Source organism: Barbatula barbatula (genome assembly GCF_947034865.1).
Source record: "Barbatula barbatula genome assembly, chromosome: 22".
In the NCBI taxonomy this organism is placed as follows: Eukaryota; Metazoa; Chordata; class Actinopteri; order Cypriniformes; family Nemacheilidae; genus Barbatula; species Barbatula barbatula.
This window is the reverse complement of record NC_136785.1, coordinates 7642421-7668658: the sequence shown is the minus strand read 5'-3', so window position 1 is coordinate 7668658 and position 26238 is coordinate 7642421. Positions and strand designations below refer to the sequence as shown.

The 26238-nt window shown below is 40.0% G+C and overlaps 1 protein-coding gene across 2 annotated transcripts in view; it reads left to right on the top strand.

Moving 5' to 3' along the window:
• The window catches only part of nectin3b (nectin cell adhesion molecule 3b), a 45543-nt gene continuing 19305 nt past the window's right edge, over positions 1–26238 (top strand). For both annotated transcript variants that reach the window (XM_079487112.1, XM_079487111.1), the window contains exons 1-5: positions 1–198; positions 18018–18368; positions 21112–21411; positions 22444–22561; positions 23967–24118. In XM_079487112.1, the coding sequence (XP_079343238.1) occupies positions 105–198; positions 18018–18368; positions 21112–21411; positions 22444–22561; positions 23967–24118 (1015 nt within the window). In that variant the 5' untranslated portion in view covers positions 1–104. The remainder of the gene's footprint in view (positions 199–18017; positions 18369–21111; positions 21412–22443; positions 22562–23966; positions 24119–26238) is intronic.

Genomic DNA, 26238 nt, shown 5'->3' with positions numbered 1-26238 from the left:
GTAACGAAGTGGCGTTGTGGTACGGTCCAGCCTTTTCCCTATGGAGTTGTTGCTGAGGAGGTTTTCAGAGTTACAGAGAGAACGAAGGCGAGGACGGCGGCGATATGGCGCTGAGAATGACTGCCCGATGTCTCAGGAATAACCCGTTTCGAGCCGGGCTTAACGTTAGGATCCTATTCGTGCTGTGTTTTGTGTCAGGTATGTTTGCTCGGGCTTTATCTGCTGTGTCGCGAGCGCGCAAAGGTTTGATTAAAGTTTGGGGGAATCCATGTAGTAAAGTATTGAGCGCGTGCCGCTAAAGTTTTTAAAACGTAAATGCGCCCAGTTAGATGTTTAATGTCTCGGAAAGATTGCCGAATAGCATGCTCTACTATTTTTGCAGTAACGTTACCGTTATTTTCCCACAAACTACGTGGATTTGGGGAATTCTAAGCACAGGAATCTCGCACGAGGACTGAGATTCAGCTGCCATGGAAACATTCGAGAAAACAGAAACGATCACTGACAGGTGTTTAATAAAGGGTTTTCTTTCCCTCAAATCTTTAAATAATAGTCGGATAACTTTACTCGTAGTGACCCCTTGACATTTGTGCGCTGGCAGAATGGTATGTAGGTTATTGTTTGCCTTGTAAACCATGCCAAATGTGACACTCTTTGTTCTGTCAAAAATATGCAAAGCCGTATTGTGCACATGAATTACAGGATTTTAGCTATTGTGTTTACTCAATTGTGTTGATGTAAAGTTGTACGGCATGCTGATACAGAACTTGCGCGACCTACTTCAGATGATCAATTCCCAGTTTTCAAACGTGATCATCAGGATGTTCATGTCATCGAAACTGCTTGACATTTGTGTTGTATTACTGCACACCCCTCAATTTGCTCTTGGACATAACTAAAAAAATACCCCCCAGAATGATATAACAATGCTCGTGCATAGTTAAACCCATTTTGTCCATGACAAGCACACCTGTCACGACCGCAGTTGCCTTCTTTTAGCAACGGGCCAGCAAATCTTTCAACTGTGTTGTGTATCATTTTGCAGCTGTAGGGGACACGCGCAGACAGAGGTCAGACCAAAACACAGCAGCCGACTCGTGGGCTGTGGGGCGGTATCCATAGTGACCGGTTTGTCTCGCGCCTGATCGATCACTCCGAATTCCATCGTTTCCCTTCCGTGTTCACACGCCTCACAACATTTTTTTGGGGGGTTCTTAAAAGCGCATTTGCTGTGGCAGACTTTTATAATGTTATAGGTAAATGACTGAAATAATGTTTTGAAGCCATATTTCTTGTTTCGGATGACATGCTTATTTTAAATGCGTTGTTAAAGACAATGAAGTTGCCTTTGTCTGAGTAGTCACCACTATTACTCTTACTTTGGAAGCTTCTATTATGAAGATATTTTGGTTAAAAACGTGCTTCACTACACCGAAGACTATAATAGCAGGGCGTTCTGCCCCATAACCTTGTGTCCATCGGGGTCGGTTTCTGCGTCTCCTGTCCTCAGGTCCAGACGCGAATTGTTGTTCCTTGCGCTGCAGTGAGTGATGGCAGCAGGGGAATGAGGAGGAAAGAATAACAGTTAAAATGCCACACAGGAGCTGAAGATTAGTCCTGGCATTCCACTCTGGATAACCCACTCGTCCTCCCAGTTTCCTTCACCTCTCACTACTGCTCTTCACTTCATCCCATTCATGTTGTCTTAATTGCTTTCTCGATCAGTCTTTGTCACAGTGTTCCATTTTTGTCCCAGATTCAAATTGGTCCGTTAATAATTTGCACTTAGAAATTTCTCCCGAGCCATTTTCTTTGTTAAAGTGAGTTTCTCTGTGTGCGTCGTAGGTGATCTCATAAATCTGTATATTGACATACCGCACACGTTACATTGCAAACATTTAGTAATATAACAAAGAGAAATCTCTTGCTGTTTTATGTTAAGAAATAAACATTTATAATATAAAATACCCATATACAGTACTTTCCATAAATATGGTATGCTTTTTTCTTATCATTTTCATTGTTTCATGAAAACCGCAATGTTTACCTGTGTACATTTTGTGCCTGTTAATTATGCAATCTGATTTATTTCCTATTACAAAAATGGAACTCTTGCTTAAAGGATTTGGTTTTGTGTAAGAAATCGTGCCTTAAAGGCATAGTTCACACAAAAATGAAAATTTGTGTTAACTTAAAATTCTATCATTGACAGTTTTTTTACCAGTGATGGAAAAGTCTGTAGACCGTAATTTATTTTGACGGATTACGTTATTGGCAATTTTCTTACTCTCCATTTAGTAATTTTCCCTTCGTTAGAGCTTGATCATAGGCTACTACCTCTGCTCTGAACACAATAGCTAAGGGATATGTGCTTGCCGCCCCTGCCATAAACACAATCGCGAAGGGTTATGTGTGGTTGTTTCACATCTGTATACATGTCTTTGTTCTGTTGAACACATGGAAAGATATTTGGAAGAATGTTAGGAATTGAGTTATGGGACATCATCCGCTGCCATGGTAGATTTTGTTTCATGCGTTTTGTTTTGAACAAATATATTGAAGAATTTCGGAAAAAAAGTTCTGGGGCACATTTGACTGCCATTAAACTTTTCCTACTATGGTAGTCAATGATTTTCCAGAACTGAAAATTGCTAACATTATTCCAAATATCTATCTTTGTTCCACAGAACATGGCAGATCCATTCCAACAACATCGTAAACAATGCTGCCTCCAGACAATACTACGACTTTCCTGCATTTGCTTTTTTGGGCCGCTTACTGTAATCCAGCACCTCAGGTGCCGTGCTGGTTCACTTGACCGAAAGCCTATGCATATTTCCCATAGACAAAACGTGTAAACATCATAAACCTTTATTAATCACAGACCTTTATTTTTTGTGATCTTCCAAAAGTCTTATCAATATTATCTTTACAAAGTAACACCACCTTTGTTACTGTTAAAGCCGAAATGCAGTCAGCAGAAGTAAAGGGTTAACACGATTCCATAAACTATCGATGTCACTACCACCACAACCTCCGACAACTTTCAAACTTTATAAAAAATGTTCCCTGGAATGTAATTACGCTATGAATGAATCCACATCTACGTCTTAAGAGATTCTTGCCCATGTTGCATTATTTGACATCTAACGGTCCCATCAAAGGAAGTAGTCACATTTAGCAACTTGTTATGAACCGCTGTTTTTAAGACCCAATTAGAACTGCGCTGTTGACAAATCATAATCGTGATCATTTTGGCCAATATTGAGATGCTGATTATTTAACATGATTACTCGTTAACCTCTAAAACAACATGGAAAATAAACTTGGCTTTTAGATTCTGAATATAACTGAAAAATAAATGTAAAGAAATAGCACTGCTGAACCACTGTAAAGAAAATGGTGCGCTGTGGATTTATACTACAAGAAAAGAGAGGATCCTTGCAAAATGGAATGCAGCACAATAATAGTTTACCTTGATTATTTTGTTTTTGTAATTGATACAGGCCAAAATTGACGATTACGGTTAATTGCACGGCCTTAGACACAATAAGGCTTTTAAAAAAAAATCACATGCAGGTTTGAATTGATGTGGTTTGTCATGGAATAAAACGTGAAAATATTTTTAGGTTTTAACACATACCTTATTTCAGGCGATTTACCAAAAACAGACTTTACAGCAATGGAATCGTATGTCCTAAAATGCTAACTCGTTTCTGCGTTTTTCATACAAAAATACGTCATCTCTGAGCCTCGCGATTGATGAAACGCCAAAAGGTGAATAATGTCGTTAATTCAATCCTTTCAACACTCCATCTTCTGCATTTCTCTAGAGCTTAAATCACTCTGTCCCTCGAGCACTTGTACGTTATCAAGACTAAAGGCTTTTTGAGGCTGGTGCTGCAGTATTATCAGTATAAAACATGATTTTAACATCGCAAGAGTTCAATAGCTGGAACTCAAACAGTTCCTCTTACCACACTGCAAAACTGTTAAGCCAGCATTATATTGTGTTTGTTGAAAGATCTTTGGCACCATTGTTATTTAATAATTAATTTGTTTAATAACCTAAACCTCTATGATGTGAAAATCATGCATGTTGTGCATGGTTGTTGGAAAGGAGCTTTCTCCACTTAAAGAGGGGTTAAATAATAAATGATCTTTTTATATAGACCTTTCATCTGTGGAGGAGAGTGGGCTCACTGTTCCTGTGGGCCATGATGTCACTGTGGGATATGCCACAAGCCGGATTTGAACCTTCATACTCATGGCATGTGCCATTGTGCTAACCACCACACCATGGCTGGGACAGCATAGGGTTTGTGACTCCTATTTTGAATGACCAACCATAAAGTCAAGGCATTCTTTTTGGGTAACTCATGGAATTTTGTGAGATTGCGTTTAAGTCATCGTGTCTTGGCTAAAAGGAAGTAATTCTAATAGAAAAGAAAATATTAAGTTGATGGTCATTTTAGAATGTTGAAAATTCTAAATTTTTCTTGGCGGTTTTGTGTGTATATATCTGCTCGGCTGGTTTCTCATATTGTGGCCTCTCCACATGGATTTTTTTGTATCGTTTTCTTGTTGTCCTCTTGTTCTGCCTTGCGGGATGGGCCAAAAGACTTTACTTGTCCCTTTTCATCTCGCTTAACTGTAACATTGTAAAGTAAGACCATGAACACAATGGCCTTCAGACTGTTATTCTCACCTTTAAAAATTCTCATCTCTCCACCACTGACAATTTAGATTTAGTGGAATTGTTTTCTGAGACTTTTCTCAAACTGAATTTAGCATCATTCATTTCTGTCCCTCTGCAAATGCTTAAGAAAAGAGGATTAAAGCAATAATTGCGACGCCAGTTTAGAATCTTGCCATCTGGTATGTGTGTGTGCTGTAGCTGCTGTTAAAGCAACATGCAACTGTACGGCTGTTTAGTTTATTCCTATATTCAATTTCCGAAATGACCGGACCTGCTCTGCTGTCTTCTGACCTGAGCATATAGACCTTCAGCCCTGTTTCTATGACCTCAACATGAGGCAGCTGTCTCTCTGTGGGTGGGGAGATGGCCTGTGTGTCTCCTCTGATCCAGCGGTTTAGACATTTCCCCTCTTTAGTCCCCAACTTCACTGTCACTTGATTACTATTTACAGCTGTTCTAGACTGTGATCAAAGACATCACTTGATCTTTGGTGTGATGTTGGCTATGACTAATCCCTAAGGTTTTTTTAGGAGGACTATGATAGTCTTGTGCGTTTAAACTTGCCTGTTAGTTATTCGTGTTAACCATCCGAAACCTGGCTTCCTTAACTAGGGTTGGGGCTATCAACCTGTATGATCACGAAGCCTGCGTATTGTCTGATTTACAGTTTGTCTCGCTAATAGCTTATCTACATCATGATTAAACCGTAGTTACTTTAATGAAACTATGGGTAATTTGTGGTTCCTGTTCTTTATCACAAATTAACTCAAGCACATCTCTGAAAATATGCACATGAATTGATAAGTGTGATCTAGTTCCTATTCGAACCCTACTTAAGAGCAATGTGTTCAGTCTACCCATCAACTTGTCTGTGAAGCTTATTTTACAAGCATAAATGTTTTATAAATTATGTAGCACATCCCAAATAAATTCTAGGTGTTTATGCGTGTTAAAGATTGTTTTCAACTTCAGTTCAAAAGAATGACTTTTTTTTAAAACCATGTCGATAAAACAGGTTGTGGTCTCCAACTGTTAAATTGAACATTACCTTTGAAAATATTTGATTATAAAATGACTCATCGGTCGTGTTATTCATGAATGAGAGGGGGCAGAAAAGACTTCATAGATTTCATACAGTCTGACAAGTCCGTTTTCTTGTTTCTTTGCTTAGGTGCTGTTTTGTTACCATGGTGTCTCTCTAACAGTTCCCCACCTTAATGCTGTATGATTCCATCCATAATGCTGTGTTTGATCCAATCACTGATGTCATATTGCATAGTGTTGTCCGAACGATGCATACTGGCCCAGTTTCTGCATGTTTGCTGCATTGTGCGACCAGTTTCAGATATTTCAAAGATTGTACCAGGAAGTATGAATGTCCACGGGGTCCCTCAGGGGCTCTGCAGCAGAGTTACAAAAGAATGTTTGTATGTGCAGTGGTCAGTTTCAGCCCTCTCTTTGTGTGTGCCCACAGCTCTGGAAGGTTTTAATGAGATGCTTGTTAAGTTTGTGTGTGTTTGATTTACTTGCGTTTACATTTCCATTTAGTAATGGTGTGTTATGTGGCTGCTGAGTTTCTATAATGCCTATATTATATGTGGGTCAGACTTTAGGTTATAGTGTAGTCCTAAGGGACCTGGACAGCACTGTAATTGACCCTGCATTAATCTTTTATTTTTATTGTAAACCCTGATTGTAAAGCTTAATTTGCTGAATGTCATAATTGTGCTGCTTTTAATGCGTTGCAGCATTTTATATTTGATGTAATGCAATAGAAAACTTTAAACCCATCTAAAATGCTTGGAATGCAATGGATTAGACTTTGGTTCTCAGAACGTTCTCCATGCAACCCCCTGTCTTATTGAAGCTGTGACCTGATGGTGAGGTCTTCGAAATGCCCACAGGTCTTTTTCCGTAATGTTTTCAACCCAGCATTGGATAGACTTCCCGTTGGCTAGTGTTTGTTTACAATATATCTTTTCACACTTTGAGCGTTTATTCTGATTCTGTTAGGATTTCCTTAGACTTTTTGTGTTTGACCTTAATTACTGTACATTATGCCTTTGCTCAATCTAACATATTAATTGGCAAGGGACCCGTGTTTTTTGGGTGTCATTTTAAACTCTTGGGCCCGGTTTCACAGACAAGACTGCTTAAGCCCAGACTACGTCTTAGTTAAACTGGGATATTGAAGTTGTTTTTAAAACATACTTTACAAAAAACATTACCTTTTGCATCTTGAGACCAAACAATCACACTTGCATTTCTTAAAATCTATCATTGCATGTTGTTTTTAATCAACATTTAAGTTAGTCTGGATGTGTGATTCAGATCAAGCCCTGTCCAGGAAACTGCCCCCTTGAGCTGGGAAAACCAGAGCTTCGGTTTTGCTTCATTAGTTCTCACAATTGAAGACCGTTTCCCTTCTTATCAGCGTACACCAGGGGTTTTCAGCTTGCCGACGCTGAGATGTGAAGCGGTCACTCATTCCTCCCAAAAGCATTGTATAATGTTCATCCTGTTCACTTATCCGCATTTGGGTGTGAACCATGTTTGGCAGTCTTAAGTACCCCTCACCCTCTTAATTGTGCATCTAGCACTGGACTCTACATATATACATGTAAAAATATGTAGTAAAATAGAGATGTGCCTGATGCTTCGGCATCTCTTGGCTTTTCCCTGTCAATCATTTCTGGGGCAAGAAAACACTGAAGACAATATATTTTTGTTACGCTTTTGTTCAACTGGATCAGTTAGTTTAGTCTAGCCACCGCTTTCTGAAACTGGTTCACCTAAAATCCTTCCACTGTCAGTGCACACATGCTCTATCATTCATGGAAATATCCAGATTGTGGCCCAGATCGTGATCTTCGCTCTGCCTGTTTGGACAACTCAAAGCTCCTCAGCATCTTCGTATGTTGGCTTCTTTCTTTACAGCGTTCCTCCGATGGAACCGTTCTGGTTTTCTCATTTTGTCATTCTGGAATGCACACACTCTGAAAAGCAGTTCTGACAGCCACGCCAGAAGACGATCTCTGTAATTGAGTTTCCTCTCTTCCAAACGCACCAGAATGTTATGCAGCGGCTGTAATTATAAAGGCTCAGCAGCTTCTCGCTGATGACGTCACCACTTTCCAGCTCTAAATGGCCTCATTCTGGTGTGGGGTATCATTAGCTTAAGTTCTACCGGGCAAATGTGAAACCCTGCATGTGACTTTGCATGCTGTTGTCATCTCTATCCTTGCATACAATGGTTTTCATATACTGCACATGGGCGACGTTGAAATTCTTGGAGCTTGTGGTTGAATACTCTCATATGTGTGTCCATATTTTTCTGATGTTTCAGATCTGCATATGAAGCCTCCAGGAGACAACTCTCTTGAAGTCTTTTGATTTTTGTAACGAGCTGGTGATTTAAAGATTAGTGGTATTAGCTTTTTATTTAAGTGCTCCATTTTAAATCCACATGCTTTCAACGGTCTTATATTAGTGATGATAAAATGGGGAGGGCCTCTGTTTGCGTGCATGTGCTTAAAATAGCTGTAGTCGAAAATTTTGAATGTGTACTTTAACAGAAAGGGAGTAGGTCACAGAGAATCTGTGTCTAGAGACTAGAGCAGATGCATTTTGCCATCTAATGGCGTAAGATTTCTGATGTAGCTTTTGCACTGCTAGCTTACTCTGGAAATGTCATTGTGATGCTATAAATATAGTTTGCTCTTGTATGATAAATTGCTTGTGGTGTTGTAGCTTTGAATAACTGTTTTGTGCACTTAAATGTTTGTTAAATTAGTTCTTAATGATGTTTATTCTAGGTTACACACTTGCGTTTTTTAAAAACAAATTATCATTTCAATGGCTTAACTGCAAGATGTTGGAGAAAGTATGTCTGTCTCTTTCACCATTTTCACGTTCAACTTGATGTAGTAGGTCTTCCTCGGAGTCATTTTCATTTCTTTTAGGTGTCTGAAATGTAGTTCAGAGAGATCAAGCTTAACATTTTCCAACATCCTCCACATTGGCAAAGTCTTGACGTCATGCTGAAATTGTTTGCTTGTACCTGCCTTCTCCCTGTTTTCCAATCTGGCCTGTAGATTCGCAGTGATATTTGGGATGATACGCTGGGCAAATTTCCTAGACTGCAAATCTACCAAACTCCCATAGCTTTAAACCTTTATGTATGTTTAGGAGGTCTTATTGGAGCTCCACTTCACCTACCACGGCGACAAGCTTGCATCTCCCACGCTTGAACATCAAATGTACTCTGCTTCCAAACCACTTATTTCTCACTTCTCGTCGCAGCACAAGTTGCCGGGCCGGCCTCAACGCAGACTGTTTTGAAGTGCCTGTGTCCCTTTAGAGACCTGCGGTCAGACGATCTTCGAGACCCGTTTCTGTGTATTCAAATCTGTCTTCACCAGGCTAATACGTCCCAGAGCTGGACTTTGTACAGATATTGGATCCAGCTTGTTTCTGCATCGTTTATCCAGATCTAATAATGACCTAACTTGCTTGCTCTGAATATCACACATCCAGACATATCCTTTGCCTGGCCATTTAGAAACTTCCTTGTTTAGACAATTTTTTTGTTCCATACTGCTAGAGCTGCATGCGTTGTGAAGTGTCATTGGCATAGTAAATCAAATTCAATTGAAATCATGAGGTTGACGCCCATGCCCAACCACTATTTTGTGGCAGGCCAAGTTGCTGCCTATGAACAGCGTCCCACGCCAGTCGATTTAAGGTTGCGTTAGCGGACTTGCATATCTATGTAGTGAGGGGAAATACAGGAAATGAGTAAAATAATTGGCTGGACACAGAAAGCAGCAGGGACTTTCCCATAAGAAACTTGTTTTTTTCTAATAGCACACATTAAAGTCACATTTCATTCATCTTCTGTAGCTGTTGCATGTTGAATGGTATGCAGAGGGCTCAGCTTCACATTTGGATACTTGGTGTGATTAGCATCATGTTTTTAAAGTGGAAAAGGAAGGAAATCTTTTCACTGTTGAGAGACTTGCTGTTATCATGAGGAAAAACGGGGTCTTGAAGTGGGGTGGAGCACACATGTGACACTCTATAATTTGCCCCAGTGGAAAGGTCTCGACTGATGCGTTTAAGCATGCATGTGTTTTACAGTTTCGATTACAAGATCTTTGCGCAGTAGGAAAAATATCTGGTATCGGAAAACTTGATTAAATCTGAAAATGTACAACTAGAGGTTGAAGCATTTCTTTTCACCCCTGTATATTGCATTCTGGTCTAATTTTTAACCCGGCATGGAATGATATTAACATCAGTGTGATGGAAAGACAACCTGGGTAAAATGGAAACATTGGTTTGTTTGCTGCTGTAAGGAAGAATAAGTGCAAAGGTTAAGCTACTTATGCTATGGTTTTTGCTATCTTCAAGATCACGAATTACATTCGTGGCATCACGCATGTTCCTGTTACAATTAGTTCACATGATTAAAGCCATAGTAATTAAGACATTCCCAGAGACCACATCTCATGGAAAATATAGGAAAAAGAGCTTAGTGCCTCAAGTCACATTTGTCTATTGGGATTGAAAGCACGTGCGTGACTTTCTGGGGGTTCCTCGTGCCTGGCCTGGGACCTTTAAAAATATTTTCACTTTAAGCACTTGAATACTCTGGAGTGGGCGGCCACCTCCCCCTCACACTGGCTGTTCACACTCGTATTGGAGAGATTCTGGCAGGCTCCCGACCTCTCTGTGGTCTAGACTGGAGCTAGCTTGTAGCTTTCTGAAGGAGCCCCATGAGTCACTTCACAAACCACCATCTCTGTGTGAGGGCATCAGCTTCCCTGCACTAGCTCAAGCTTAACATTCCCTTTGGCTTCTTGCACTAGCTCAAGCACCTGGATACAGCGAGGTAGCTCTGTATTCTGTCATCAATTCTTTGCTGCTCTGAGGCAGTAAAAAGCCTGTTTGTCTTGAACAATCTGTTGGCCATTGTTTCAGATTTGTAATCTTGTCTTTAAAAGTGAAATATCCAGTTTTTGTGTAGCCTTTCTCCTTCCCGAATAGTCCCAACCCCCAAACTCAAGTCAGATGTTTGTCTGTTTTGGAAAGTTCAACCAAGCTGTGGTGTTTACACGCTTCAGGAAGGCAACCTACTAATGGCTTGCTTGGGTTTTCTTTAAATATTTTCCATATTTAACTAACAATTTCCCATAATTTATTCTGCCTCATGTCATTCCAAACATGTATGACTTTCTGCGAAAAGGATATTTTGGTAACCAAACAATGGCCCCCCCCATTGGCTTCCAGTGATATATTTTCGTCTCATATACCTGTTTTTAATGACAACACAGTAAACGCACATTACCTTTTAAGCTCCCAGCTTTTTTGCATCAAAACCAACATGAATGATACTGCCCACTATGATATGTATGGAGCAATTTGTCATTCAGGGAGGTGGAGACTTACTTGAAGTCTCTGAGTCTCAAACGGCATGAGCAGGCAGCAGGAATGTACCAGTGACCGCATTTATGTGAAACCTGAAGCCGCTGAGCCCGCTGCTACGTGCAGTAATGCCGTAACCCTTAACGTCTGTGCCCATCAGTGTTTTTAATACACATTCACACAACACAATTGTCATTTAACCTTTAACCTCATCATGGAAGTCTGACATTTTCTTTACATGACCTTGAGCCTCTTCAAGCATCCAGGTTTATTTTCAATCGGGGTCTCCTACCCATTTGTGTCTCTGCCTGACATTTTCAGCTTCACAGGCTGCTCCTGTACAGCTCTCATTTTGATTATTATTTAGTGTAATACCTCCCTTAAATGCGTCTCGACGGGTGAGTTGGCATGATCAAAAGCAAAATCGTGAAATCTTTTGTATGATTGTGGATTATCTAAAAGCATTGTTATTAAAATGTTGATCCGATGTGATTGTTATTGAGATTTTATCCTGTCATGGCTGGGATAGGAGTTGAGATTCTGATTGTTTTTTGCAACATGGTAAACTACCTTGAACCTTTAATGTAATTTTCTATACTATTGACGAATGCAATATTATATTAATAACAGTCTTCCAGGGCATATGTTGCACGTGCAACAGAAAAAAGTGTGCAGATCAGCATGTTTGTTTACAGTGCGTTTGTCGTTGTGCTTGTTCATGTGAGTAACTAATGGCGTACCACTTTATTTTTGTTTATATTTAGTTTTTGCGGTTTAAAACGTATCCAGCTGCATGGAGTACATTTTTTGTAACTTGTATTTTCCATTATTATCGTCTGGTATCTGTGTTGTAATCGACATCTGGATATTTGTGAGACATCGTTGATGTACGATACATCCCATCGCCCAGCCCTATTTCACAGTTTGAGTGAAGCTACCGTCAAACCAGTGTTGCCAATTATTTTCATGGAGAGTAGCTAAAGCCCCCCTGAAGTCACTAAATGACGCCATGCACTAATATACATATCCGTAGATAGGTTTCCATTACAGATTTGCGCAAAATACAAAACTCTGAACGATTAAAAAGAAAAAACTAATTTGGGAAAACAAAATTATATCTGCCTAATTGATCCATCTATGTTACTTTAATGTCCTTTGTCATTTAGCTGGCTATGAATGGCAATTTATACTTGTGCAACAACTATTTGGTCTGCAGTGCTACAAAACTAAGCCTCTGTAGCACCGCTGCTATGTCGCAAAAAGTTACCGCACAGCCCTGTCTTCAGACCATAGCACAGACAGACACCGACTGTTTACATAAATGTCCACTATAGTCTCTGTACAGCAGCTCTGAGAATGCTGCTGGCTTATGTTGCATTAGGAGTTGAACACTGACACTGTTCACTTGTGAATAAAAGCTGTTTAAATATACAGGTATGTGAAGGCAAAGTCTAATTCACACTGGTCCGACAAACGCCAATAGACTGACGTTTGTTGCCATTGTCATATCTGTGTGAATTAGCCTTTAGGCTCCATGTAAAATTATAAATCAAGCTTTATTGGACCTTGCCCCTTGCATTCTGTTCCATTTTATTTAGCTGTTTTTGAAGTCCTGTTTTAACACTCCCTTAACAAACTTCCAAATCCAGCCTGGGTATTACAGGGCTTTATTAACACCAGCTAGTCAATGATTTTCTTGAATGTCACCATATTTTAAAAACATTTTGCACAAACTTGCTTTTCATGTCACACACACACACGCACAGCCTCTCTCTCTCGCTCTCCCTTTCCTTCATGCACTGCCATATCTCCTTCCCGGAGCTTAATATCAAAGTTAAGACCATCTGCTGAGTCATGGCAGAGGTGATTGCTCTATTTTGACCAGCCACAAGCAATGAATACAAACTGTCTTTGAGTGGGAAAATTGAACCGTGTCACCTCAGATATGCAGCTTTTACGCAGACGACCTCGCATGCACCAGCACACCTTGCTACCTGCCTGCTGGCGCATGTGAAGAATAGCTGACTGAGCGCAATCCCTTCTGGGATCTGTGTCCTTGCTGTCAGGACAGTTGACTTCCTGTGCCGCTATGACCATTTGTGCTGTATGGATTTAAGTTTACAGTACGTGTGAGTGTATCCATTATGCAGCCACTGATGTTGAGCATTCACAAGTTTAAAGTGAGTTATAAGTGTACAAACAGTCACTATAAAAGTTTCTCAATTGTGCTATTTGAGTGTTGCTGAATTCTCAGGAAGAGTTGAGATTTTTTATATTTATATATATATAATTTGAAAACATAAGTTACTGTAACATTACCAATTAGAATAACTTTGTCCATATGTATTATATAGTGAACTTTTCATAAATTGAAAAATAAAGCACCTGAAAGTCCAAAACTTTTACTTCCTAAATGACTCCAAAGTGGATTGTCAAAGTCGACAAGCAATTAATACTTATGTATTTGGCTATAGCGTGCCACAGGTATGACCTATTTTTGTATGCAAAACCCAGAAGCATTTTAGCACTTCCTGTTCCATTGCATGGAGTCGTTTTTTTGTTAATTGCCAGAAATAAGATCTGTGGTAAACTCTAAGGGGCTGTTTTCCTGGACCAGGGGTCTCATTTATAAAACTGCATAGGTGCAAAGTGTATGTGTGCCCGAAAGTCAAAAATGGTGTACACTGGAAAATATCTCTACTTGTAATACCATGCTTACGCACACCTGTCAGCAATATTAGCTTTATAAATCACAATCACCTGCAAGTGTGGGTACGTGAATCGGCCTAATATCCCACAGTTCCCACCTTGTACATGCCCATTTTTACCCATAGTCACTGCAAAGTGTCACGCACCATAATAGACATATACCGTTTCTGGGTTTTCTATCCGATGATATAGGAAAATAACTAAACATTACGAAACGACATAAGCTTCACTACGATAATTTAAGAGGTCGCTGCAGCATTTATATCTTACAGCATTTAGACTGACCATTAACGCCTCAATGTTAATAAGTGGTGTCATTCACCTGAGATACAATTTGAAGACATTGTAAAAGACGAATGTTCATTCCGGTTTTATGAACGTAGTTGGGACTGATAACGAGGACATAAAGAGAAACAATTGTGCGAGAGCTTGCTGTCTCTATTTTCTGACTTTGAGATTCGATTACTAGCACAGTATGCCAGATGACCCCATGTTTTAATTGACAAAACACCCCAGTTATATCGCCATTGTTATTTGTTTAAAGCTTTGTGTCTTAGAAACTGCACTAGCTAAAAGCAACTACATGCTTTGCTGGTATGTTAATGTCATTGCGACTATAAATCACACAAATAATGCTACATGGGCACAGATCTCGAAAGAAATGTGGACTGGGATTAATTCACGGAGTAATACTTACAGGGAACACGTTTTAATAATGTTTGAAAGAATTTGCAAGGCTTTGTGGTAGTGACTTTGATATCGAGAGGCCGCAGTCTGTTTATACAGTTTATATGTTAGCTTTTTACTTGTGTGGCGCAAAGTTCTCGATTGGGGTGACTAGCATATTTTATAAATAATTAATTTTTACCCTAAATTATTCTTGTGATAAGTCTTAAGAAGGACAGTAAGTATGGAAATGTATTAATAATATTATGAAATATTTTATCCAGCATATTCCCATATATTTTGTTTTCATTGTGACATGAACTTTGCTTGTGACATTTATCTATAGGTACTACTGCATATGAGTAAACGCAGAAGATTTTTAACAGTGCAGATTACACAACAGAATGTGCTTGAGAAACACTGCTGTTTGGCAACCACTGTAATTACTACCTTCTTGATTTCCAAATAATATGCCATTGTTCATCTTGACAGGCAGTCCTGCATTACTAGGATAGTTTGCTGTCATACAACAAATAAATGGCTTTAATTAAAGTCGTCTTTGCACAATTTCCTTTGCATTACCAATTTAAAGCAAGAAAAGTTCAAGCATTAGGCCAAGTTCAATTTCAAGCTTGCTCGACACCCACATAGGCATGTGCCGGTATCACTTTTTCATGCTGCGATTAATTGAGAGAGCATTTATCACGGTATACGGTATTATCACGATATTGTAATTTTACAAGAGAAACAGGTTAAAAAAAGAAAAACTTCAGTTTTGTCCTTTTAGTAACTTGAATAGCTTTTTAATGAACTAAAAGTAACTCAAACATTTAAATACAAATAAATATAAATAAAACAATATAAAATATAAAAGTAAACTGAACAATTATATCAAAATGAATCATGTGCAAACTGCAAAAGTACAACATTTGCAAAAACAGAACGATACACAACTATAAAGTTGTGTTGGGCTTCCTGGCATATTTTTTTGGAACCCAAAATATTTCCAAACCTCTGACTTTACCCTTTTAGAAGGGGGATAAATTGTCGGCAGCGTTCCTCCTTCCGCCATGCTTCTTCTTCATGTGAGAATTTGACTGCGGCGTCAGTGGCCGTGGCGCGCACTGCGTGCAGTGTGATTCTACGTGTGACGTGAACACTGTTTACATCCGGGTGCGCTCACGTGTTCTGCGCAGCATATACGCAGTGTTTGCTCAAGCGGTTGATGGAAAATAAGCTGTAATGCACGTTCTAAAAATAAAAATTCGGATCTATTATTTTTTACGGTATTTTGAAGTGCCCACGATAACAATATTGTGTATATTCATTATCGTGATTTATTGAATTACCGAAAATCGGCACATGTCTACACCCACATAAGGGACTGTTGAGTCCGAGCAGGAGCCTCGTTTATGAACCTGAGTGTTTGGGGACAGTGACTCACCTCTAGCAGATGGGAATACCCAAATGGAGACACCAGTGGCCTAAAATGCCTTTGTTTAAATGCCAATGACATAACACTGCTCAACGTTTACAGCTCCAAATCCTTCTGTTCCTTTCCTCCCTCGTTTATTCCTTGCTGTGAAGGTTTGGCATTGTAACCTATTTGCACCGAGAATTCTAAACCTCAAAATGTGGAGTCTTCACAATTGTAATTTTCTTCCGCTCATAACTAGCATGTATGCTGTAGAGACAAAAGGGAGGGTTCTCGTTGGCAGAATGTTTGGAGTCTGTTGCCAAGCAATGCGGCGGGTACTGATTTACGATTACATCTTCCGACCAGCAGCTTGTTGCAATTAGCATTATCGTTCTAGAGAGCAAGCGGGTGGGTGTGTGCTCGCACAGCATTACTGTTTATTCAACTGCATATGCTCCAGCGTTTCTTCACCAGATCATCACTGATAGATTTCCTACATTTTTCACAATGCCTGTTGCTTTTAACATCTAACTGTTGTCAGTTTTTAATATTTTCTTTTCCTTTCTTGCTGTTGTTCTTTGTTATGGATCCCACATTTTCCTCTGAGCCTGACATGGCTGTATGACATGGACTTTTAGGGATTGTGTTTAGGGGATGGTGAAGGCTGGAGATTAATTCCAGATCTTTTGTTGTTTGAAGTGTTGCTCAGACTGGACCGAAATGACGCTGTTCTGTGAAGGGCTGGTTTTAATTCCGATTCGGGTCAGCAATCGGACAGCATGAATGGTCTCATGTATAGAAGCTCAGCACCAAATCCAAGATGTTTTTCAGTGTTGATCAGTCATAAAAGCTCAGAGGAACTCCAAAATAATTTAATGTAGATCTGTGTCTGAATATTTGCAGATTTTCAAAATCAAGTCCTAGATCTGTTGTTGTACACCAAATCCTGATGTGATGGTCCCATCTACAGGAGTCCAATTTTCTAAGTCAGACAGACTTGAAACATCATGTATAGGTGTGGAATTTTGCTTTGTTTGTAACATGTCATATTGCACTTTACAGATTATTTTTCAACAAGATGCCCTAAAACCAATTATCGACTAGTTGTTTCCTCTAAGAGACCGGCTCACCATCTTTAGGCTAGGCAACCCTACAGAGTGCAGATCTGAGATCTGTGTGTGTGTGTGTGCTTATTCATTGAAAACTCCTGCACATGATTGATGTGGGTAACCATCCTAGATCTTACCATATGATCCAAATTCCATCATCTCCCCACAGAAGACATTCATTTGCTTCAGCCCCCACATGTTAGGGGCCGTGTATGTCTGCGTGGTGTGTTAGCCCATGTTGTGTACTCTGACTGGGAGAACGCAGCTGTCTGGGTGTAATAAGACACACGGGTTGTCCTCATGTGGCCTCCGTTGTTTCTTGGGCATCCTGACCACTCGTGTGTCGCTTGCTCGCTCAGTCTCTAGTCTTTGCTTTTTTCGCACACACCCTCTCTGACATAATTAAGCTTTTGTTCGGCAAATGGAAAGGGGGAAAAAATGATGATGATGGGCCGAGTGCAGGAAAGCAGGTTAACGGAAAGGGAGAGGTAGGGGTGGAGAACAGGGGAAGGTTTTGTAGTGAATGCCCATGTTGTTCTTTTAAAGCCGTATGGGCCTAATGGCCTGGGCAGATTGGGGTAAGGTTGTCCTGCTCGCAGTCGGATCAGCCGGTCTTTAGTTATGTTCATTCTCTGGCCTGCCATGACTCCCTTGTTCCTGACCCATTCTCATACTTAAGAAATCACTTGCACAGGGTTTCTGCAGTGCATCAACGGTTTGGGCTAATTTTAGTCTCTCTGCAGCCCAATGAAAGTTATTTCCTTTACAATTTATAATGAGACAAATTACAGCAACCAATGTGGTATTTTTGGTTAAACACGTAGACGTCTAGTAAAAGAATTGGAAAAATAGACCTTGGCGCCTTATTGATCGGAGCTTGAATGGGATTTGTCAGTTGAGATTGTTGAAGAACTCGCTCTTTTCAAAAAGCCAACAGCAGCTCAAGTGTCCTGACTAATGATATCTGTCTCTTTCTCGCTCTCTCTCTCAGGTGTTGTATATGGCAGTCAGGTGATCGTCCCCCCTAAAGTGAACGCAGTGCTGGGCAAGAATGTCACCCTCAGCTGCAGGGTGCAGGTGGACACGAATCTCAGCTTGACACAGAGCTCTTGGGAGAGGAAGCTGCCCACCGGCTGGGTGACCCTGGCTGTATATAACCCCATGTTCGGCATCTCCATTTCGCCTGAATACATCCGACGCCTGTCCTTCCGTTCACCGTCTATGCACGATGCCACCATTGTGCTGGAAGATGTGGGATTCACTGACATTGGCATCTATACCTGCAAGGTGGCCACATTTCCACTGGGTAACACGCAGGCCTCCACGACCATCAGCGTGCTAGGTAATGCAAACAAAGTTGGCAACGATAAAAGATTAAAATTTTTTTTAGTTGTAGTGTGTATTTGTCAAATAAATCCAATGACTATAATGGGTTAATGTACGCAAGTAAAGCTTGACCGTACGTAAACCGAAACGAGCTGCTAGCTTTCTTATAATTTAAAGTAGCTTCCTCAACACTCTGCCAAAAACGGTCTCAGTATCTTTAATATTATGCACACAGTCAGACTCAGATCATGAGTATTAATGCTAAAGTGGCGTGACGAACCTTTCTCAAATGTGTGGCTCCTAAACAAAGCATGCGAGTGGATACACATCACAGCTGGTAAATAGAGCACCACTTATTTGTTTAAGTGGGCAAGTATGCATGCAGCGGTTGTGCTGTAGAGGAAGAACATAAGAGCAGCCTGGGGCAGGAATGAAACTGTGTTTGGTGAGACGGTCCAGCTCTAACAGGGAACACTGTGTAAACTCTTGTCCCTCACCAAACCCCCATAGCCCAGCTGCCCCGCTGAAGACAGATCGAGCTGAATAAAGCAGCAGGAGTGTATAAATTAAGAATTTGAGACACGTGCAGTGAGTTTAAGATGAAGGTTGTAAGAACAAAAATGCAGATACACTAGTATTGTATTTTAGGTTGATTAAAATAAAAACTTGTCCGAGGCTCAGTGGTAGCTAATAACTGTGATGTATACACTGACGTTAGTCTAAAAGGCAAAGAAATCAGACAGCCATGGTATCGTTAGAAAGGTTTTAACAGAATCATGTTGGTTTCAGTCAAGCTATAGTGAGTGTTTTGCACGTGGAAAGGACAATTCACTAAGGACCCGTTTGAAAACACCTAGACTGAACACTGCGGCATGGTTAATGCTGCTTGGATGTCTTTCATGTGTACGCGAACAAATAAACACAATGGTACAAGCAATGGATTTATGGAAAATAAAATTTTCCCTGATTGTTGGTAAATAATAAATTGGGTGTAAGGTTTATATTGCAGAGATAGATGTATTATCAGTGATGAAGTCATGGCTAAATCTGCCTGTGCTGTGATATTACAGGCAGATTTGGAACATGCACAAGCACAGAGATGAATGAGAACTGGGGAGGTTAATAAAAGGGGAAATTGGGAGTACAGAAAGATGGCAAGTGGTGAAGTGAGACTGCACTGAAATCAAGGAGGGGAGAGCACGAGCTGGAGCTATAATTAGCTTGGGAGGAATGTGCAGCGTGTGTGTGCATTTGTGGGAAAGATGCCCTCTGCTTTTGGGATCCACTGCTCTGTGGGGTCAAGGATGTTGTTACAAGGTCTTGAATATGTTGTTTAAAGTGACAGAATGTTGGCACACGTACGGTCACACAAGTGTCGAGCACATACAAATGTCATACACACCACATGCAAGCTGTAGATCTAGATTGTTGAAGGTACGAGGGGCCACAGCTGCTACTGTTCTCTCTGAAGGTCAGCTGCCAATATTAATACTTTTCTTTCCAGAGATGCATTTAGTAACTTATTGATGAAAGGAGTTTAGGTCGTTTGATAAACATGAATTATTATTTCATACCCCGCATTATTCATTTGAAAGTATCTTCATCCATTTGATGTACATATTGTAAAGTTTCCCCAAAAACGACATTAAAAGTAATTTAAGCCGAACGTAAAGGGATACTCCACCCAAAAATAAAGAAATGTACTCGCTCTCAAGTTCCAAACCTGTATAAATGTCTTTGTTCTGTTGAACACAAAGATATTTGGTAAAATGTTAGCAACTGACATTTCTGGGACATCACGGACTACCATAATAGGAAAAATTGTTGAACCCCAAATTAGATATATCGAAGAATTTAAAAAGAAACCAGTTCTAGAGCCCCTTTGACTACCATTAACATGTTTCCTATTATGGTAGTCAGGGATATCCCATAAACCTGGGGGAGTAATTCATGACAGAATTAAAAATTTTGGGTGTATGACCTTTGTGTGTGCTACACTTCCTTTACAGAACTTTAGAATCCAGTTTGTCTGCACAGAAATGCCCTTTTTCAAAGTTCCCACTAATAAACAGGATCTAAAATTTCAATGCTGTATTGTGAACAGAAACAAAAGCGTTATTAATTTTTGGCACGGACCTAAATGCATAATTTTAGCCTGAATGGTTGTCTTGTCTGGGCCACTTTGTCAGAGACTCGGACAACGTCTCCTTTTGTCCCCACCTGTCGACAGCCCTGAATGGAGAAACGGGAGGTGCACCGCACGTGTCGAGTTTCTGTCAATCACTGCAGGGGCAAAGCTCTGCTTTCCAGAACCGTGCAGGATTCATAACGTTTCCACACATCCAAACCCCGCCCCCTCTACAGAAGGCTACCATGTTATCTGGATAAGCCATTAAAACAAATAATTAAATCTTTTCTGGAAAAGCACTTAGGCCTAGATTTCTCAGAGCACATCCTTAACCAGTAGTTGTGTCTTAATTTTTTTTTTTACGGATTATCTAATAACCCTCCCTGTCATTCTTATCAGTTTATGAATTTATTGGATGTGGTACGAGAGAATCTTAATGCTGGAGGGTTTAGCCTTTATTTGCATTGTAGTCTCATCCGAATGGATTTCCTTTAGCTGGCTTCATTATCTTGATACATCTTGGTTTTAATGGGATGAGCACGTCTCTTCCTATTTCAATCTCTGAATGAAACTAGAACTGTTTAGTACATTAACTTCTAAATATCTCTCTATCGTTCTGTCTCTTTCTCAGTGGAGCCGAAGGTGTACGTCTCGGCCGGATCTTCCGCTCTGATCGATGGTGGAAACGAAACTACAGTGGCGACGTGTATCGCAGAGAGAGGCCGGCCTCCTGCAGACGTCTCCTGGGAGACAGATCTGTACGGAACTTCCGAGGCCCACATGCAAGACGATGCTAATGGCACTACGACAACACAAGTGCACTACACCTGGCAACCCAGCCGCCACGCCCAGGGTCACACTTTAACATGTGTGGTAAAACACCCCGCCCTCCAGAATGACTTCAGGATCCCGTACACTGTCAACGTGCAGTGTGAGTTTTTCTGCTTTGTATTTAACATACATTTTATTGTCATATTACCTGATGTTGATATAATATTTGATCACAATGTCCCTGCTTAATTCCTCCCCCACATGTAGACTTTGTTTGTTAATGTAAATGTAAGCTTGCTTGTTTTACTTTATCCAGCACTCAAAGTTGCTTAAACTTTTTGTCTTTACATGTCAAAGCGATCATCAAATTTATGTCCATAGCCCACATCTGTTTTCCATATTACTCTAGTGCGGTAACTAAACTTATGACATGATGTCTTGTGATTGAACAGCAGGCCCTTATACTGAATAAGAGTATTATTATTTCAGGCAAATTATTTATCGACATCGTTTGACACTTTCCTTCTACATTTGTATGAGGCTGAACAGAGAAGTGTTGAGTAGCAAGAGAGCCATGCAGGCACATGCGTGTGTGCATTACGATGGTGTCGTGTGCGTAAGTGCAGATGGCTGCTGTATGAAATCTAGATGTAGCTGTGTGGGGCGGCCACAGGAAACTGCCATAGTAGGGAGTATTGGGAAGGCGAGGTCACATCAGTCACAAGATGCTCCTGCACTTAACCAGGGACTTTAGTCACGAAAGTTTCCATCTCAATCTTGCTATCCATCATCTCCATCCCTTTGGATGCCTTCATGTCTTAATTCAGCTCTTTCACTTACAGAGAATGGACACTAACCGTATTGATTTGTGCCCTTACAAAAGCTCTTTAAGTGGTCTTGTACTTAGCTGGTCGGACGCGCACTCAAGATATCTAATGAATGGTTGTATGAGTTTGTTCTTGGAGTTGCATTAATAATGTTGAGTTATGGATGCATACAGAAAATATTTGTTGTACTAGTTGTTATGGATAGTATACTTTTGAGTACAAAGACAAACAATATCTGAAGAAGATTTGAACTCCAAGTAATTGTCTTGATGTCTCAAGCTGAACATTGGCTTAACTTTTAAGGACTTACCTTTCATACTTTACATTGAATGATCCCATTGTGCTGTTTGTATATGTGTGTGTAGTTGCTCCAGACATCCAGGTGCTGGGCTATGACGGAGACTGGTATGTTGGCAGGGAGAACGTACAACTTCAGTGTAGAGCCATAGCCAACCCACCCGCCCAGCACTTCAGATGGATCAGGTGTGTAAGCACTACTCACAACACTCTGGAACTGGTTCAAGAGCTGTTGCCAAGCCCTGCATCCGGAAGCCATCTCAAAAACCAGATGCTCACTACAGCTCTACACCAATCACTGTGTTGAACTGTCAGGTTAACTATGCAAATGAACCCGATGCTTGTCATTTCACGAGTGAATACCCAAGGTAGCAAACATTGTAAGAGTTCAAAGCAAGTCTGTTCTCTGGCAGTTATTATTTCAAAATTTTCATCAGGATTGGTCGCTCCTTTGAAAGATTGCACATCATACTTGTGAGATTGAACATTATTCATTGTGGTTGGATCTGTTTCAAGCAATAGAGCTCAAGCAAAAAATAATATACTATCAGTCAAAAATTTGGATGCATCTACTCATTTGTTTAGGGTAACGGAGAATCCATGAAAACAATTAAGTTATACCCATGAAGTTACAGAATTTGTTAAATTCAGACATTGAGGTCATAATCACATTTTGGAAAATACTTTTTACAAAGAACGCCCTTTATTTAAAAAGCGTTATTTTATTATATATTTTTTGTTTTGTGCTAGTAATATAACAAGTTCTCTTGGAATCTAACTTTTTTTTCTTTTACACTGTTTTTAACATTCACCATAAAAACATACAGAATTGACCACATTTAAGGTTTAATTGAGCATTCTGTAACAAGTTGCATGTACATAAAATAATAAATTCCTTTTTATTCAAACAACTGATTTATTTCCAGAACATTAAGTTTAAACTCTTAGTTTTGTTAGGAATGTCATCTTATTGTGAATAAGTATCATGAATTCGATCACGATTCATCGCATCCGGAATAAAAGTGTGTTTAAAAAAACTAAATTAATATGCACAGTACACAGACGTATATTGTTAAAACATACACGCGTATATATTTAAGAAATGTATTTAAATGCATGTTTATAGCATGTCATTTTTCCTATATGTATATATATGTGTGCGCGTGCGTGTGTGTGTGTGTGAATACAAAATGAACAGGCAAAGTACACAGACATATTTTAAAACAAACTTATTTTGGCTGCGATACAATTAGGGCTGTCTAACAATGTATCGAATTGTAAGCTGAATATATAGGTCTTCTACACAAAAAGGTCTACATTTTGTGCACGCTTTCTTCCGCTCTAGTTCCTTGAACTACTCTAGCATACTTTTGAAATTTGGCAATGTGATAATGCAGCTATTGTTAGCTCTTGTACGGCAAATTGCTAACAACATTCCTTATTGGTGAGAAGCGTTTGATAAAGGTGTCATCTAATAACTACATTTTAAACTAAAATATGCTGTCCAAACCTTTCACTGCCACTTTAGGTTAGCCTGAAAAGCTTTACAAATGTGTTAAGTGTGTGTGTGTGTGTGTGTGTGTGTGTTTAGGTTGGATGGAGACATGCCAGAGGGTGCAGTGGTGCTGAATAACTCGTTGGTCTTCACAAAACCCCTGCAGAAAAACGATTCGGGGGTTTACAGGTGTGAGGTGGCAAACGAAATCGGTCTCCAAAGTCGAGACATCAGAATACGCATTCAGGGTGAGTGAAACTCTACTATTTGTCGTGTTAAGATTGAGAAATCAGACGCTCCTGAGGTGAAATCTTCTCTGGAATCCATCCGACTCATTACTCTTAAGAGATCAGCAGCGCTCTGATCATTTCTCAGCTAGAGCCTGATGCCCGAAGACATCAACCCTCCATTATAACATTTCACTTTCACATCCTAAAGTTTTTATTGTTCATTAAACTGATCATTGCGTTTCACAAATCCAGTTTTCACCGTCTGCCATCACAAGTCATGGTATTTACGTCCAGTCACTTTCATGTGAAAACTACACATCAAATCCTTTAATTGGTTTTTGTGGAGCTGGACTCTCTCCTTTTCTCTCTCTCTCTTGCACCTTCAGACTGTCACAGTTATACAAGGTCTAGAAAAGCAAGCAAAAGCAACCTTGACTGAGATGTCCTAGATTCATGAAACATTCACCAGCTCTTTTCAGCCACCATTAATTATGTATTTCTCTCTTTATGCTCGCCCACCTCCAAAGATTTGACGTCTGCGCGCATGAAGCTGTGTGTTCCTGTGTGCGTGGTTGGTTAATGTTGGTCTGTCTCCTCTTTATAAAAGTCCCTTTGCGTCATACGTTTGAATCGTGATGTTTCTACTAGAATGCCTAATGTTACGGTTTGTTCAGTGACTGTGCCTTTGTGATGGTTTGTTGGCGTTAAAGTGTGTGTGTTTGTGTCTTTCTGCTGTGTTGTCACAGAACTTTATGCATGAATATGTGAGGGCGGCACCTGTACTGCATGTTAAATTTGTCACCGCTACCAGTGTGCTCGAAATTCACTATAAAAATGCACAAACCGATCAACCGCTTTTCACTTTGCATATTTGGTACAGTGTATGAGCGCAGGTGGGATACACATGGTTCTTAGTGTAGTCTAAAACATGAGGCAGTGCTTCTGTATACGTAAAGTCCTGTTTGCACTGACAGCAATGGCGACAAAGTCCATCACTAGAAGAATTGCCTTTTTGTTTTAACAGCATGACATGTAACATTTCAGGGCGGGACTATCTGTTCTGCAGCCAATTAAATGTCTGGCGCCACTAGTGTAGAAACTACAATATTAACGGCGTTTACTCTTCTGTAACTTAAAAGAGGAGCTTAACAGTTCGCTTATAATAGCACACAATCAGCCTGAAGGCAAGACCGAGAATTACTTTGCGCTATTTTCACTATACGATTTGTCCATGCACACATACGGCATGTAATGGAAAAAAGTACTCTAGAAACAATGTCAGAAATTGGAGTTCATCTTGTGCATGATATGGTTAATTACGCCTTGCAGGGAAAAGATTTATATACAGGAAAAATGTTAAGCAAGTTATTTTAAGCAGCAAAGAAACTGCTAGTAAAAACATGTCACTCAATTTCGACAAGTAATCATTAATTTGTTGAGATTTTCTTAATGTAAAAGCCCATTACACACCCCACAAATTGCATCACATCCAATGGCATGGACGCCTACTGTTGACCTGATGACCTCAAGCGACTTTAAAATTGCTGTCAGTGAGAACGGGTCTTAAGGGAGTAGCAGAGAGAGAGAGAGAGAGAGAGAGAGAGAGAGAGAACATGTCCGTGAAGGTCAGAAAACCTCTACGTCTTGTTCTCTTCGACTCTGGACATTGATATGCTGATGCTGGAAGCTCTACGGTTTATTGATTAAAATAAATCATTCTTTAACCCGCCAGGCTGAATTGAATAAATTAAAATAAATTGTCGTAATGCATGTCCTTGTGCTTTTAATAAGATGTAATCTGGATATCACACATGCGGTTTAACATGTAATAAGCGTATGCTGGGAACTTCTACGGAGCACAGAGGATTTTGGAGAACCTTTTCTGTATCGCACATTCTGCCAAAGTAATGAATGGAAAGTTTACGTTTTCATCAGCTACGACTATTCTTTTCCACATACATAAACATTCTCACCAGATACACAGATTCATCCGAATAACCTTTGGGCCCCTTTGGTCAAAATACGGTCCTGGAATGCTAAACATGCTACATTATTCATTCCAGCGAGGATAACTAAATGATTCCCTACTTTTACCGGAGCTCTTGATAAGCGCGACCCCTTAAAGTGCCCGATCTCAC